This window comes from Phyllobates terribilis, unplaced genomic scaffold (genome assembly GCF_046119375.1).
Source record: "Phyllobates terribilis strain yellow unplaced genomic scaffold, ASM4611937v1 Scaffold_4__5_contigs__length_816908805, whole genome shotgun sequence".
Lineage (NCBI taxonomy): Eukaryota > Metazoa > Chordata > Amphibia > Anura > Dendrobatidae > Phyllobates > Phyllobates terribilis.
The window spans coordinates 782,723,365-782,737,815 of record NW_027362764.1 but is presented as its reverse complement, the minus strand read 5'-3'; the positions used below and the strand labels follow the sequence as shown (position 1 = coordinate 782,737,815).

General features: G+C 48.1%; 1 protein-coding gene across 1 annotated transcript in view; it reads left to right on the top strand.

The window, feature by feature from the left end:
• LOC141266069 (secreted Ly-6/uPAR-related protein 1-like) overlaps positions 1-14,451 on the top strand; it is a 58,002-nt gene that overhangs the window by 32,669 nt on the left and 10,882 nt on the right. The window contains exon 2 of the mRNA XM_073679946.1: positions 4,674-4,793. Within this exon, the coding sequence (XP_073536047.1) occupies positions 4,674-4,793 (120 nt within the window). The remainder of the gene's footprint in view (positions 1-4,673; positions 4,794-14,451) is intronic.

The following is a 14,451-nucleotide window of genomic DNA, read 5'->3' as shown; positions in this document are numbered from 1 at the left end:
AAATTATGAGGGACTTCAATGCACCTTGGAAGAGACGTGGAGGAGGGCCTCATAAAAAATGTTCCCATTAGAAAGGAGCGAGCCTCCTATACTTGTAATGCCCATGCACTAAGTGTATGGGCTGACAAACATTTACCCCTGGGAGGTATATATGAACATACTGTATAAAAAAAATTTTTTACGGGCATCATAAACACCCTTTAAAAAAAATTATGTGGGTGTTGCATCACGGACCACGGTCACCCTGGTGATATCGTGGTGGAGGATGAGGAGGAGGAGGAGGAGGACAAGAGCAAATAGCCAAAATCAGGAAGCGTATACCCATGTGTGGGTGTGAAAAGGTGCATGGGAATACACCTCCCAAAAAAGACACTGGATTTGAGTTTATGTTTCACTGCTAACATTCGGTGATATAAACATAATTTTATTAAGCACTAGACATACATGAATACCATTAAAAGAGCTGTGCTTATTAGCAACAGCACAAGAGAAAAATTCCTCAAAGGTAATAGAACATAGGTCCAGATATAGGCTCACAATAAGTGCAGTGCAGGTCACATTGGGGAAAGGGGACACAAATAACAGGTCTATTTGTATGTGATTACTTTGCAGAGTCATAAGTGGAATCATGCATGGGATTAAAGTATTCCCATACTCAAATTAAATGTTAACTTAATATATAAAAGTTACAATGCTGAGATTCCACCCGTGACCCAGGAAACAAATCACAAGTCCCACCTCAACAAACATGCAGATGATAATGTAATAACAGTGAATACATTCTCTGTATGTTGCACCGCTCGTTTTTATGCGCCTATGCACGTTTCGATGCTCACAGCACCTTCTTCAAGGGTAAGGTCTTATGTGTGGAGTCTGAACTGAATATCGACGGCCTTGTTGAAGCTGCTAGTCAACAACTGCCCTCTTCAGCTCACAAATCCTTCTCAACATCTGCAGCCTCAGAGCCGCCACTACGTTCCGGCCATTGTCACACACGACCATGCCTGGCTGTAGGTTCAGCGGTGTCAGCCACAGATATTCCTGTTGTTTCAGAGCTGTCCACAACTCTTCAGCATTGTGCGGTTTGTCACCTAAGCATATAAGCTTCAGCACAGCCTGTTGTCGCTTTGCCGAGGCAGTGCTGCAGTGCTTCCAGCTTGTGACTGATGTGGTAATTTCGGAGATGGAGGCTTAAGAGGAGGAGGAGGCTGAGGAGGATGAGGTGCAGGAGCTGTAGACGGTGGGGGCAACCCTGATTGACCTAGGACCCACAATCTTCGGCATCGGAAGGATGTGTTCTGTCCCAAGGACCAACTGGGTCCCGGCTTCCACTATGTTAACCCAGTGTGCCGTCAGCAAGATGTACCATCCCTGCCCACAAGCACTTGTCCATGTGTCCGTGGTTAGGTGGACTTTCCCAGTAACTGCATTATTGACGGCACGGCTAATGTTGTGGGACACATGCTTATGTAATGCATGGACGGCACACAGAGAGAAAGAGTGACAGCTGGGGACCGAGTACCGAGGGACGGCCGCCGCCATCAGGTTGTGGAATGCTTCAGTCTTCTCAAGCCTAAAAGGCAACATTTAGAGCACAAGCAGTCGCAAAATGTGGGAATTTAGTAGTGTGGCCTGTGGGGCGTTGGCTGCGTATTTGCGCTTGCGTTCCAAGGACTGGGGTATGGACAACGGAACGCTGCGCTGGGACAAGGACGTGCTTGCTGATGGTGCTAGTTGAGAGTGTGCAACGACAGGTGCAGGGCAGGAGGCATCTTCGCAGCTGTCCTTTTCCTCTGCCTTCCACCCTCAGTCGAATGGTCAGACCGAGCGTGTCAATCAGAACTTGGAGACATACCTCAGGTGTTTCGTCTCCAAAAATCAGGAGGATTGGGCATCCTACTTACCGCTGGCAGAATTTTCCATCAATAATCATCAAGAATCCACTGGCAGGTCACCGTTCTTCGGTGCATATGGTTATCATCCACAGTTTGGTACCTTCAGTGGGGGAGGAGCTTCAGGAGTTCCTGAGGAGGAACGGTTTGCTTCTTCGCTCTCCTCGGTATGGCAGGGTGTTCTGTGTAATTTAAAGACCATGGGAGACAGGTATAAACGTATGGCTGACAGAAAACTCTTGCCAGGTCCGGACCTGAATGTGAATGACTTTGTGTGGTTATCTGCCAGGAATATAAGATTGAAAGTTCCTTCTTGGAAGCTGGGACCGAGGTTTATTGGTCCGTATAAAATAACCGCCATCATTAACCCAGAAGCGTTTCATCTTGAACTTCCTCAGGCCCTTAAGGGGACTGTGTTCCATAGGTCCTTACTCAAAAGGTATGTGGAACCTCTTGAGCCCTCACCTCTACCGCCGCCCCCAGTAATGGTTGATGGTAATCTGGATTGTAGATTCTCGCCTCCAACATTATTCTCTACAATACTTGGTGCACTGTAAAGGCTATGGTCCGGAGGAGAGGACGTGGGTTTCAGCGTCAGAGGTGAACGCTCCCAAATTGGTTCGCTCATTCCACACCTCTTTTCCTGAGAAACCCGGTCCTGCGTGTCCGGAGGCCACTCGTGGAGGAGGGTGTATGGTCACAGGTATGTCAGAGGTGACAGACAGTCGCCCTGCAGTGGGTTGAAGGAGATCTCTATGTTTGGCATTGCAGACAGCTGCTTAGATAGGAGGCTGTCTTTAGGACTGAACGGCTACCTCTCTCTTGCTAATTAGCTCTCTGGCCTGGTTGTATATATACCTGGTGTATCGGAGAGGGAGTCGCCGCCTATATCCATTTCTTCTTGTGAAGCTTAGGAGGAGCAGTACTTCGTCCTCTCTGGAGCTTGAGGCCGTGTGCTTATTTAGAGTTCATCTAAAGCTAAGCCATTTCCCCTGTTTTGTCCACCCTTGTTGTCTATAGAGTTTAGTGGAGGTTGACTAGTGCTCATCTCCTTCCATCCCTAGCCGTAGCCATATGCCAGGGAGAGTAGGGCGAGGCACGTGTGCGGCGATTGCTGAGGAGGCAATATAGGGACGGTAGTTGAGACAGATTGATGCTAGACCAGACTAGGAGGTCTCCACATCTCCCCTTTCCCTAGTGTCTGGGCTCCCTTTCTCTTTTCCCTCTGTGTTGCACTAAGTCTTTCCCACAACTGGCGTGACAATAATGCACACCCCATAGTCCTCCATATAGTATAATGCACACCCCATAGTCCTCCATATAGTATAATGCACTCCCCATAGTCCATACAGTATAATGTACACCCCTTAGTCCTCCATACAGTATTATGGCCACCACAATGTATTCACTAATTTAAAAAAAATACTCACCTCTCCTCCTCGTTCCCCTGCTGCTACGGTCTCTGCAGCGAGCGTTCTGAAGCGCCGGCACATCTCAGCACAGAGGACGCCCTGAAGTGACGTTATCGCGCTGAGACGTCAGACGCAGAGGAAGAATGATGGCAAGCACCATCATTGGTTTGGTTTCAACTATATTGGCAAACAGGATGCCGATACAGTTGAACATGTGATGACAGGAAGGGGGGACAGGTGCCGGCACTGGTACCAAGCCCCCCGGCTCACGGGCCCCATAGCAGGCTCATGGCCTACTGCCAAAGGTGGTACGCCACTGATTGAAAGTAATACAATACGTGATGAAATTGCTAAATTGTATTTGCAGTTCTAAGTGTGACTAGACTATAATGAGTGATTAAATGGCAGAATTATGAATGCAGCTCTTGATGTGAAGTATAACATATTTTGTAAGTGTTGAATTGTGAATGCAGCTCTGGACTCTTGATGAAAAGCCTTGATGTAATTTGTGATCTAATAAGCAAAGCATACTAAATGGACTGTACAAGTCTTTTCCCCAAATATGAAGAACTACATACTCCCTTTTGGACTTACATTGTATCAGTCTTGTTGGTTTATTGTCATTTTATTCTTTATTCCGTATAGCTGTATGTTCCTATAGGATACATTTATATCGTGGTGAGACTATCCACATTCACTACATTCATGTAGTGTGTATACTATGAGCATGTCATCTGAGCTAGTATCCTCCCCAAACCAGGCAACTAAGTACTCATCTACATATGTAGTCCCGGTGGTATCAATACACCGTATAGTTGTATTAAGCGATTTGATTGGTCTAACACCAGACCTTGCTATGTGTTCTCCGCTATGATTGATCTCTTGAATATTTAAATACCTACTTCCTTTGGTGTTATGCCACCCCCTGATGAAGGTTTACGCGAAACGCGCATAGGGGCTGGCAGCGCTCTCACCCACAATAGGTACTGTATATGCTTTTTATTACTTAGCCTTGACTATGCGCTGGCTTAGCAGGTGGTCTTGCAGGTCACTAATTTACCAGATTAGATTTCTATGTGACCATTTGTTCCTAGCTATGGTTATATTGTAGCATTTACCTTATGCATTTTCTGTACTATGTGCCGTCCTATTGTGGTTTCCCACTGTTATCTTTTTAATCTCTTTGTGTTTGTGGATTTTTTTTTATCCTTTTCTGTATTCAATATAAAGTTTTGCTTATTTTTATATTTTATGGTTCTTGGGTACTTTTTTTTTTTCTATCTGATCCGCAAATATTATTAGGAAGGAAGTTATCCTTATTTTATTTTATTTTATTTTTTTTAATTTCCATGCCTTTTATATTTTTAAGGTGGATGTATAATGTGTTATTACTGCCCGGATGGAGCATTCAGCTCAGAGTGTACGGACACGAAGAACTGCACCGCCGCCAACAGTGTGTGCAAGACGACGGTGATAAGCCCAGAAGTAGGTGAGTCTGAAATCCTCCAAATCCTCCCCAAAAAAGAAATCTCTGAGCCCTCGTCTGCATATGAAGGCCTTTTTATGCCGAATGAGTTGTACGGTATTTTTTTTACTGCCACCATTATGAGTTACATATCATGTATTGAAAAACTTATTATCTTTTAAGAAGAAAACAGAATAAAAAACAGTAATTCTGAAATTACTTATTCTTACCTTGGTCATTGTCTGATGTTAAGTTTACTCTGTGACCCTGTACAGTTATGGAGATTCCATATATATATATATATATATATATATATATATATATATATATATATATATATATACAGTACAAAGAGAGAATCATGAGCTCAAAGGAACTGCCCAAGGAGCTCAGAGACAGAATTGTGGCAAGGCACAGATCTGGCCAAGGTTACAAAAGAATTTCTGCATTACTCAAGGTTCCTAAGAGCACAGTGGCGCTTCTACTCAATACTGAGCAAAGGGTCTGAATACTTATGACCATGTGATATTTCAGTTTTTCTTTTTTAATAAATTTGCAAAAATTTCTGATGGGGTTGCAGGGTGTACTTTAATGAGAAAAAAATGAACTTTTTAGTATTTACCAAATGGCTGCAATGAAACAGAGTGAAAAATTTAAAGGGGTCTGAATACTTTCCACACCCACTATATATATATATATATAACATATATGATAGTGAAAGTAGTGAGAGTCACACCTACAATCTTCAGGTGGGTGTAGATGATATTAACTTTAGCCAATGGGATGTATGTATGTGTAGCACCCTGAGGATTCGGCTGCTACAGGGGTATTGCACCTCAGCCAGAGGTGTGGTATTCCACTCCCGGGTAAGGATGGAGTGTGGAACTGAGCTCAGTAGGCTGCATGCACTACATACATCCCATTTCCGGGGAACAGACCGATGGTACTCCCACTAGAGAAATGTGCAGGTACGACAGTGTCTGTTCCTGGCTGGAGTGGGAGGGGGGTGGAACATCCCAGTAGTGTAGGGGCAGATAGGGGGAGCAGCCTGGGTAAAGCTAGGAGCTCATTGGGTGCTGGTCACCTGAGCTCACACATAGAGGGAGTATATAAGGTGGGCACCATCTTAGATCAGGGTCAGTCAGTCAGCCACAGTCAGTCAGTCAGACAGTCTGTCTGAGAGCCTGAGAAGCAGAGCAGAGGAGAAGGAAGAGAGACCCAGAGGCGCAGAGGGGACCCCAAGATCCCAAAATAAGGACAAAAGGGTGAAGGGTCGGCAAAAGGGTACCGGATCCCAAGCTGGCAGAGGCTACAGCACACCTTAGCCAGGAACCGGAGGTCGTGGGCAGGATCTGCCACGACCACCCACTAAATCCACCCGGAAGGCAGACCAAGAATAGGGTCAGGGAACCCAGAGACAAGGGTTTACCAACAGGAGGCCCGAGGGAGCCGGACTTAGGTGGATCCCTGGTGGGGAAGGCCGGAGAGGAGGACAAGTCAGAAAGGAGCTCAGGACCACACTCCGGAGTTGCCTGGGAGTTGACCGAGTCCAGGACCTGGTGGACGCAGCACGGCTCGGGTGGTCACTGCTGTACACAGTGACCCGAGCAACACCAGTAAGTAAAACCCTGGAACTGCATTTTATGCCTCTGAGTCTCTTTGCTGCACCTTCACAACCACCATCCTCCACGGCTGACCCCCTGAGGCTATACCCCTCCCGTTGGGGGTTATACTACCCAAAGCTGCACACACAACACCAGCCTCAGCGGACCCTGCTGCAGCGGCGGCCGTAGTGACCGCAAATCAACGGGTGGCGTAGTCGACATAAAAGAACATCTAGTAACATCTATAAGGACTGCCACACACTGAGTTTGACACCCTGGGCACGGACCGGGTCACAGCCACTCGGAGACTACAACCCCCATCTGATCCGGCTCCGGGTATCCCTAACAGCACTGGCCCAGGGGGCGCGTCAACTTTGGCGTAGTCGGCAGGATAACGTGCCCGCAACAACCGGGTACTGCGTGCCTGAAGAAAAGTTCATCGTTACCTTAAAAAGAAGTCTCCCGCCGGTTCCGGAGGGTCCCCGCCAACGGACCCCATCACAGGTCGTTTCCCGCCGGTTGTCCGCCATTTGCAGCTTTTTCCCGCCATCCATGGAGTTTCCCGCCACTGGGAGACGATTCCCGCCATTTCCGAAGATTTCCCGCCTTGGAAGAGCGGACGCCATTATGGGCGTGCCAGAGGGTGGCAAAAGGCCACCTCCCATCGTGGGCCAGGTCGAAGAATGGCGCCAAAAGCGGAAACCGCGCCCACCAACAGAGACTGTGATGCTGGAAGTGTCCATCAGCGTGAGAGAACTGCCCCTGGAACTGACAATCACAAAGTTGCCCCGGGACCACCCTCGATGTGGGCGGAGACAGAACAAGAGAGCAAAGATGGGTGTCGCCTGGAGGAGTCTGGAGAGAGCGCACCCGGAGACAAGAAGTCTGGAGAGGAGTCCAGAGAAAGCCTACCCGGAGATGGAGGGAGAGTCAGGCAGCACCGACCCAGTGGTCAGGAGCCTGTTGCAGGTCGCCACTCCAGAAGGCCTGCTGGAGATCCTAACACGGCTCCCCCGAGACCGGGAGTGTGCACAGACCGCGTTGGAGGGCCTCGCACGGAGGATGGCCCGGGTGCAGCGAGAGACGTTGGCGGAGTGGAGCCGAGAGATGGCCCAGCAAGCCGGAGCCCGCCAGCGAAGCATGCCACCCGCAGCGGGGAGCAAGTCCACCTCTGAGGACGGCGAAGGAGGGACGACGGCCGGAGACGGCGCCGCGGAGGGAGCCGAAGAGATGAAGGCAGGTAATGGGGACGACAGCATCCCGTGCCCAGAAGCCGTAAACCTGCCCCAGCTCCCCGTCGCAGAGCCCGAAGTTCCCCCTGCCGTGCCCGTCGCTGCATCGTCACCGCCGCCGACTAGGCCTCAACCGGAAGCCGCGGCCGCGACCCCTGTGATGTCACACGCCTCGACCTCGAGCGTGGCCAAGCAGGAAATACCACCGGCCTGGTCGCAAGGCCTAGTACACCCGGGCGCCGCCATTCCAACAGCGCCCCCTACCTCCGCGGAGCTACCAGCCTGGTCGCAGGGCCGAATAACCCAGGGCGCCGCCGTTCTTACGGTGCCCTTTGCCTTTAAGATGCCCCAGGCCTGGTCGCAAGGCCTGGTTAACCCGGGCGCCGCTACCATCAACGCGCCCTCAACATCTAGAGTGCCGCACCTGGGTGAAAATCTATTTGCCCAGCATACGTGCCCGGATGGGCAGCCCTTCATATGGCCCCAGGAGTACATTCAGCTGGAACTCCAGAGAGCAAGGCCCATGTGCGAGCCCCTGATTCCGGCTCCGAAGCCCGTAAAGAGGACCTCGCCCCCGCTGGAGGAGGCACAGTTCGAGTGGGACCCCACTGGAGAAGACCTCATGGGGTTCACTCAGGAGACTCGGGCGGCCGCAGCGGAGCGTGCAGAGTGCTGCCGGCAGCAGCTCGAGGTCTTCGAGAGGGAGCGGAGAGAGAGGCGGGTCCGGGAACAGCAAGCACAGATAAGGAGCGCGGAGCAGAAGAGCCGGACCAGGAGGAATCCCCGTGCAGCTCATGGTCCCCCTTCCACCGGGACTGTGATAAAATTCAACATGCAGCATGGGTGGGGCTTCATTAGAGACCATCATACCCCCGGCGACGTCTTTGTGACCCGCAGAGACGTAGAAAGCCATCTGCCGGAGGGACACAGAGGTCGTGACCTGTATGTAGGGGACGAGGTCACCTTCACCCGGCACAAGTGTGCCAAAGGACCCTACGCCCTCCATGTGCATCGCCTGACGGAGGAGGAGCTGCGGTGTGAGGAGGAGCAAGAGGACCCGGACGGGTCTGAAGAATCTAAAGAAGGAGCAGGAGAACGCCGTCGTTGAAGTACGGTAGAGAGAGACTGTACATAGTTACCCGTCAGGGTATAAGAACTGTTCTAGTTAAAATATAGTCCCCGTTGGGACCAGCAGATTGAACTGAAACCCGTGTGTCCCTATTCCCACTGACCGAGGACTGAGAGCGGTCATTCCTCCCTAATACCTGGCCGAGGACTGAGAGCGGCCATATTTCCCTTGTATATAGTTGCGCTTCCTAAAGCGCCCCCTACCGGTTTTATAGGGAACTGTTTTATTCCAAGAGAGACTGTCGCACTTTACCCGGTCACAAGTTGCACCGTGACCGGAGGAACCAGAAACAAGAATGTTATTTATATGAAAAGTTTATTGCTGATATATATATATGATGTTTTCTATGTTTATGTTTATGAAAAAAAAAATTGTATGTTTTGGATGTTTATATTTTACAGCCCGAGGACGTGCTGTGATTTACCAGGGGGGAATGTAGCACCCTGAGGATTCGGCTGCTACAGGGGTATTGCACCTCAGCCAGAGGTGTGATATTCCACTCCCGGGTAAGGATGGAGTGTGGAACTGAGCTCAGTTAGCTGCATGCACTACACACATCCCATTTCCGGGGAACAGACCGATGGTACTCCCACTAGAGAAATGTGCAGGTACGACAGTGTCTGTTCCTGGCTGGAGTGGGAGGGGGGTGGAACATCCCAGTAGTGTAGGGGCAGATAGGGGGAGCAGCCTGGGTAAAGCTAGGAGCTCATTGGGTGCTGGTCACCTGAGCTCACACATAGAGGGAGTATATAAGGTGGGCACCATCTTAGATCAGGGTCAGTCAGTCAGCCACAGTCAGTCAGTCAGACAGTCTGTCTGAGAGCCTGAGAAGCAGAGCAGAGGAGAAGGAAGAGAGACCCAGAGGCGCAGAGGGGACCCCAAGATCCCAAAATAAGGACAAAAGGGTGAAGGGTCAGCAAAAGGGTACCGGATCCCAAGCTGGCAGAGGCTACAGCACACCTTAGCCAGGAACCGGAGGTCGTGGGCAGGATCTGCCACGACCACCCACTAAATCCACCCGGAAGGCAGACCAAGAATAGGGTCAGGGAACCCAGAGACAAGGGTTTACCAACAGGAGGCCCGAGGGAGCCGGACTTAGGTGGATCCCTGGTGGGGAAGGCCGGAGAGGAGAACAAGTCAGAAAGGAGCTCAGGACCACACTCCGGAGTTGCCTGGGAGTTGACCGAGTCCAGGACCTGGTGGACGCAGCACGGCTCGGGTGGTCACTGCTGTACACAGTGACCCGAGCAACACCAGTAAGTAAAACCCTGGAACTGCATTTTATGCCTCTGAGTCTCTTTGCTGCACCTTCACAACCACCATCCTCCACGGCTGACCCCCTGAGGCTATACCCCTCCCGTTGGGGGTTATACTACCCAAAGCTGCACACACACCACCAGCCTCAGCGGACCCTGCTGCAGCGGCGGCCGTAGTGACCGCAAATCAACGGGTGGCGTAGTCGACATAAATGAACATCTAGTAACATCTATAAGGACTGCCACACATGAGTTTGACACCCTAGGCACGGACCGGGTCACAGCCACTCGGAGACTACAACCCCCATCTGATCCGGCTCCGGGTATCCCTAACAGCACTGGCCCAGGGGGCGCGTCATATGCTGATGCCAGCACATATCCAAAGATAAGCTGAGCCAATTATATTATTACAATGTATATCCATTAAATGCATATATACAGTACAGACCAAAAGTTTGGACACACCTTCTCATTTAAAGATTTTTCTGTATTTTCATGACTATGAAAATTGTACATTCACACTGAAGGCATCAAAACTATGAATTACCACATGTGGAATTATATACTTAACAAAAAAGTGTGAAACAACTGAAAATATGTCTTATATTCTAGGTTCTTCACAGTAGCCACCTTTTGCTTTGATGACTGCTTTGCACACTCTTGGCATTCTCTTGATGAGCTTCAAGAGGTAGTCACTGGAAATGGTTTTCACTTCACAGGTGTGCCCTGTCAGGTTTAATAAGTGGGATTTCTTGCCTTATAAATGGGGTTGGGACCATCAGTTGTGTTGTGCAGAAGTCTGGTGGATACACAGCTGATAGTCCTACTGAATAGACTGTTAGAATTTGTATTATGGCAAGAAAAAAGCAGCTAAGTAAAGAAAAACGAGTGGCCATCATTACTTTAAGAAATGAAGGTCAGTCAGTGCGAAAAATTGGGAAAACTTTGAAAGTGTCCCCAAGTGCAGTTGCAAAAACCATCAAGCGCTACAAAGAAACTGGCTCACATGAGGACCTCCCCAGGAAAGGAAGACCAAGAGTCACCTCTGCTTCTGAGGATAAGTTTATCCGAGTCACCAGCCTCAGAAATCGCAAGTTAACAGCAGCTCAGATTAGAGACCAGGTCAATGCCACACAGAGTTCTAGCAGCAGACACATCTCTACAACAACTGTTAAGAGGAGACTTTGTGCAGCAGGCCTTCATGGTAAAATAGCTGCTAGGAAACCACTGCTAAGGACAGGCAACAAGCAGAAGAGACTTGTTTGGGCTAAAGAACACAAGGAATGGACATTAGACCAGTGGAAATCTGTGCTTTGTTCTGATGAGTCCAAATTTGAGATCTTTGGTTCCAACCACCGTGTCTTTGTGCGACGCAGAAAAGGTGAACGGATGGACTCTACATCCCTGGTTCCCACCGTGAAGCATGGAGGAGGAGGTGTGATGGTGTGTGGGTGCTTTGCTGGTGACACTGTTGGGGATTTATTCAAAATTGAAGGCATACTGAACCAGCATGGCTACCACAGCATCTTGCAGCGGCATGCTATTCCATCCGGTTTGCGTTTAGTTGGACCATCATTTATTTTTCAACAGGACAATGACCCCAAACACCTCCAGGCTGTGTAAGGGCTATTTGACCAAGAAGGAGAGTGATGGGGGGCTACGCCAGATGACCTGGCCTCCACAGTCACCAGACCTGAACCCAATCGAGATGGTTTGGGGTGAGCTGGACCGCAGAGTGAAGGCAAAAGGGCCAACAAGTGCTAAGCATCTCTGGGAACTCCTTCAAGATTGTTGGAAGACCATTTCCGGTGACTACCTCTTGAAGCTCATCAAGAGAATGCCAAGAGTGTGCAAAGCAGTCATCAAAGCAAAAGGTGGCTACTTTGAAGAACCTAGAATATAAGACATATTTTCAGTTGTTTCACACTTTTTTGTTAAGTATATAATTCCACATGTGTTAATTCATAGTTTTGATGCCTTCAGTGTGAATGTACAATTTTCATAGTCATGAAAATACAGAAAAATCTTTAAATGAGGTGTGTTCAAACTTTTGGTCTGTACTGTATATATATTTATATATATATATATATATATATATGTATATATATATATATATATATATATATATATATAGCGGGTATGGAAAGTATTCAGACCCCTTTATATTTTTCACTCTTTGTTTCATTGCAGCCATTTGGTAAATACTAAAAAGTTCTTTTTTTTCTCATTAATGTCCACTCTGCACCCCATCTTGACTGAAAAAAACAGAAATGTAGAAATTTTTGCAAATTTATTAAAAAAGAAAAACTGAAATGTCACATGGTCATAAGTATTCAGACCCTTTGCTCAGAATTGAGTAGAAGCTCCACTGTGCTCTTAGGAACCTTGAGTAATGCAGAAATTCTTTTGTAACCTTGGCCAGATCTGTGCCTTGCCACAATTCTGTCTCTGAGCTCCTTGGGCAGTTCCTTTGAGCTCATGATTCTCATTTGGTCTGACATGCACTGTGAGCTGTGAGGTCTTATATAGACAGGTGTGCGCCTTTCCAAATCAAGTCCTATCAGTTTAATTAAACACAGCTGGACACAATGAAGGAGTAGAACCATCTCAAGGAGGATCACAAGGAAATGGACAGGATGTGACTTAAATATGAGCAAAGGGTCTGAATACTTAGGACCATGTAATATTTCAGTTTTTCTTTTTCAATAAATTTGTAAAAATTTGCAAAAATTTCTACATTTCTGTTTTATTTCAGTCCAGATGGGGTGTAGAGTGGACTTTACTGAGAAAAAAAATGAACTTTTTAGAATTTACCAAATGGCTGCAATGAAACAAAGAGTGAAAAATATAAAGGGGTCTGAATACTTTCCGTACCCACTGTATATACATACATAAACAGCTTATATATATTTTTCCCCATAAGATTTTTATTTTTTCTTCGAAGGAGCTTGTATTCTAGTGGGCGACATGAACTTTTTATTTTGGGGTAGATATGATTTTTGATCAGTTTTTATTGCCTGTTTCCGAGACTTACGTATAACAAAAAAAATAGCAATTTTGGCATTTTTCTTATTTATTTGCTGTGTTTACTGTGAAAAAATAGAAAAATACATTAGTTTGAAATTATGTTTTCCAATAGATGTTGCCATATCATTGATGTACACTTTGTTAAAAGATATTTTTAATTGGAAAACATTTTATTTTTTAAAAGGTTTGTTAGCATTTTAACTTTGTTTTTATTGCTTTTGTTTATATTTGAAGGTGCAAATAATTAATCATTCACACCAGACCTGGCTATAAACACAAGATAACTGTTACCCAAGTGCTATCTTTCCTGACTCCCCCATACATGAGTAATCACCTGGCAGGGGCATACAGTGGGGAAAATAAGTATTTGATCCACTGCCGATTTTGCACATTTTCCCGCCTACAAAGAATGGAGAGGTTGGTAATTTTTATCGTAGGTCAGTTTACGTGTGAGAAAAATATAAAAATAAAATCCAGAAAATTACATTGTAGGATTTTTACATAATTAATTAGCATTTTATTGCATGAAATAAGTTTTTGATACAATAGAAAAACAGAACTTAATGTTGTTATGCACACGCCCGGACTGACTGGCGTGTGCGTGATTAGTATTCCCACTGGACCATGAACCGAGGAGTGCCTGGAGGGGCGTAACTAAATATCAACCCGATCCGACCAAGGTCGCAGGGTGGCTCATTCGACTCCGTGCACCAGGGAGGAACCGAGCAGAGGGACCAGGTGCTACTCCAGGTCAGACCTCGGACACGGCTGTTGACCCACACCGGGGAATGCAGGAACAGGCAGGTTAGGCTGGCATACAGACAGGTGGGTATTGGCAGGCACGGCTGGTATGCAGACAGGTCGGTACTGGCAAGCACGGCTGGTATGCAGACAGGTGGGTACTGGCAAGCACGGCTGGTATGCAGACAGGTGGGTACTGGCAAGCACGGCTGGTATGCAGACAGGTAGGTACTGGCAGGCACGGCTGGCGTGCAGACAGGTGGATACTAGCAGGTTGGAGCGCAAGCTGGATAGGGACCAGTACAGACTGGGATACAGGAACAGAGCCGCAGATGCGGTAGACAAGCAGAGTAGAGCGAAACTGCCGGAGCGGTGGACAAGGCGGAGCAGAGCGAAACCGCTGGTGCGGTGAGCAAGAAGAGCGAAACCGCAGGTGCGGTGGACAAGGTAGAGCAGAGCAAAACCGCCAGAGTGGTGGACAAGGCAGAGCAGAGAGAAACCGCTGGTGCGGTGAGCAAGCAGAGCAGAGCGAAAACGCAGGTGCCGTGGACAAGGCAGAGCAGAGCGAAACTGCCGGAGCGGTGGATAAGACAGAGCAGAGCGAAACCGCCGGAGCGGTGGACAAGGCAGAGCAGAGAGAAACCGCTGGTGCAGTGAGCAAGCAGAGCAGAGTGAAACAGCAGGTGCGATGGA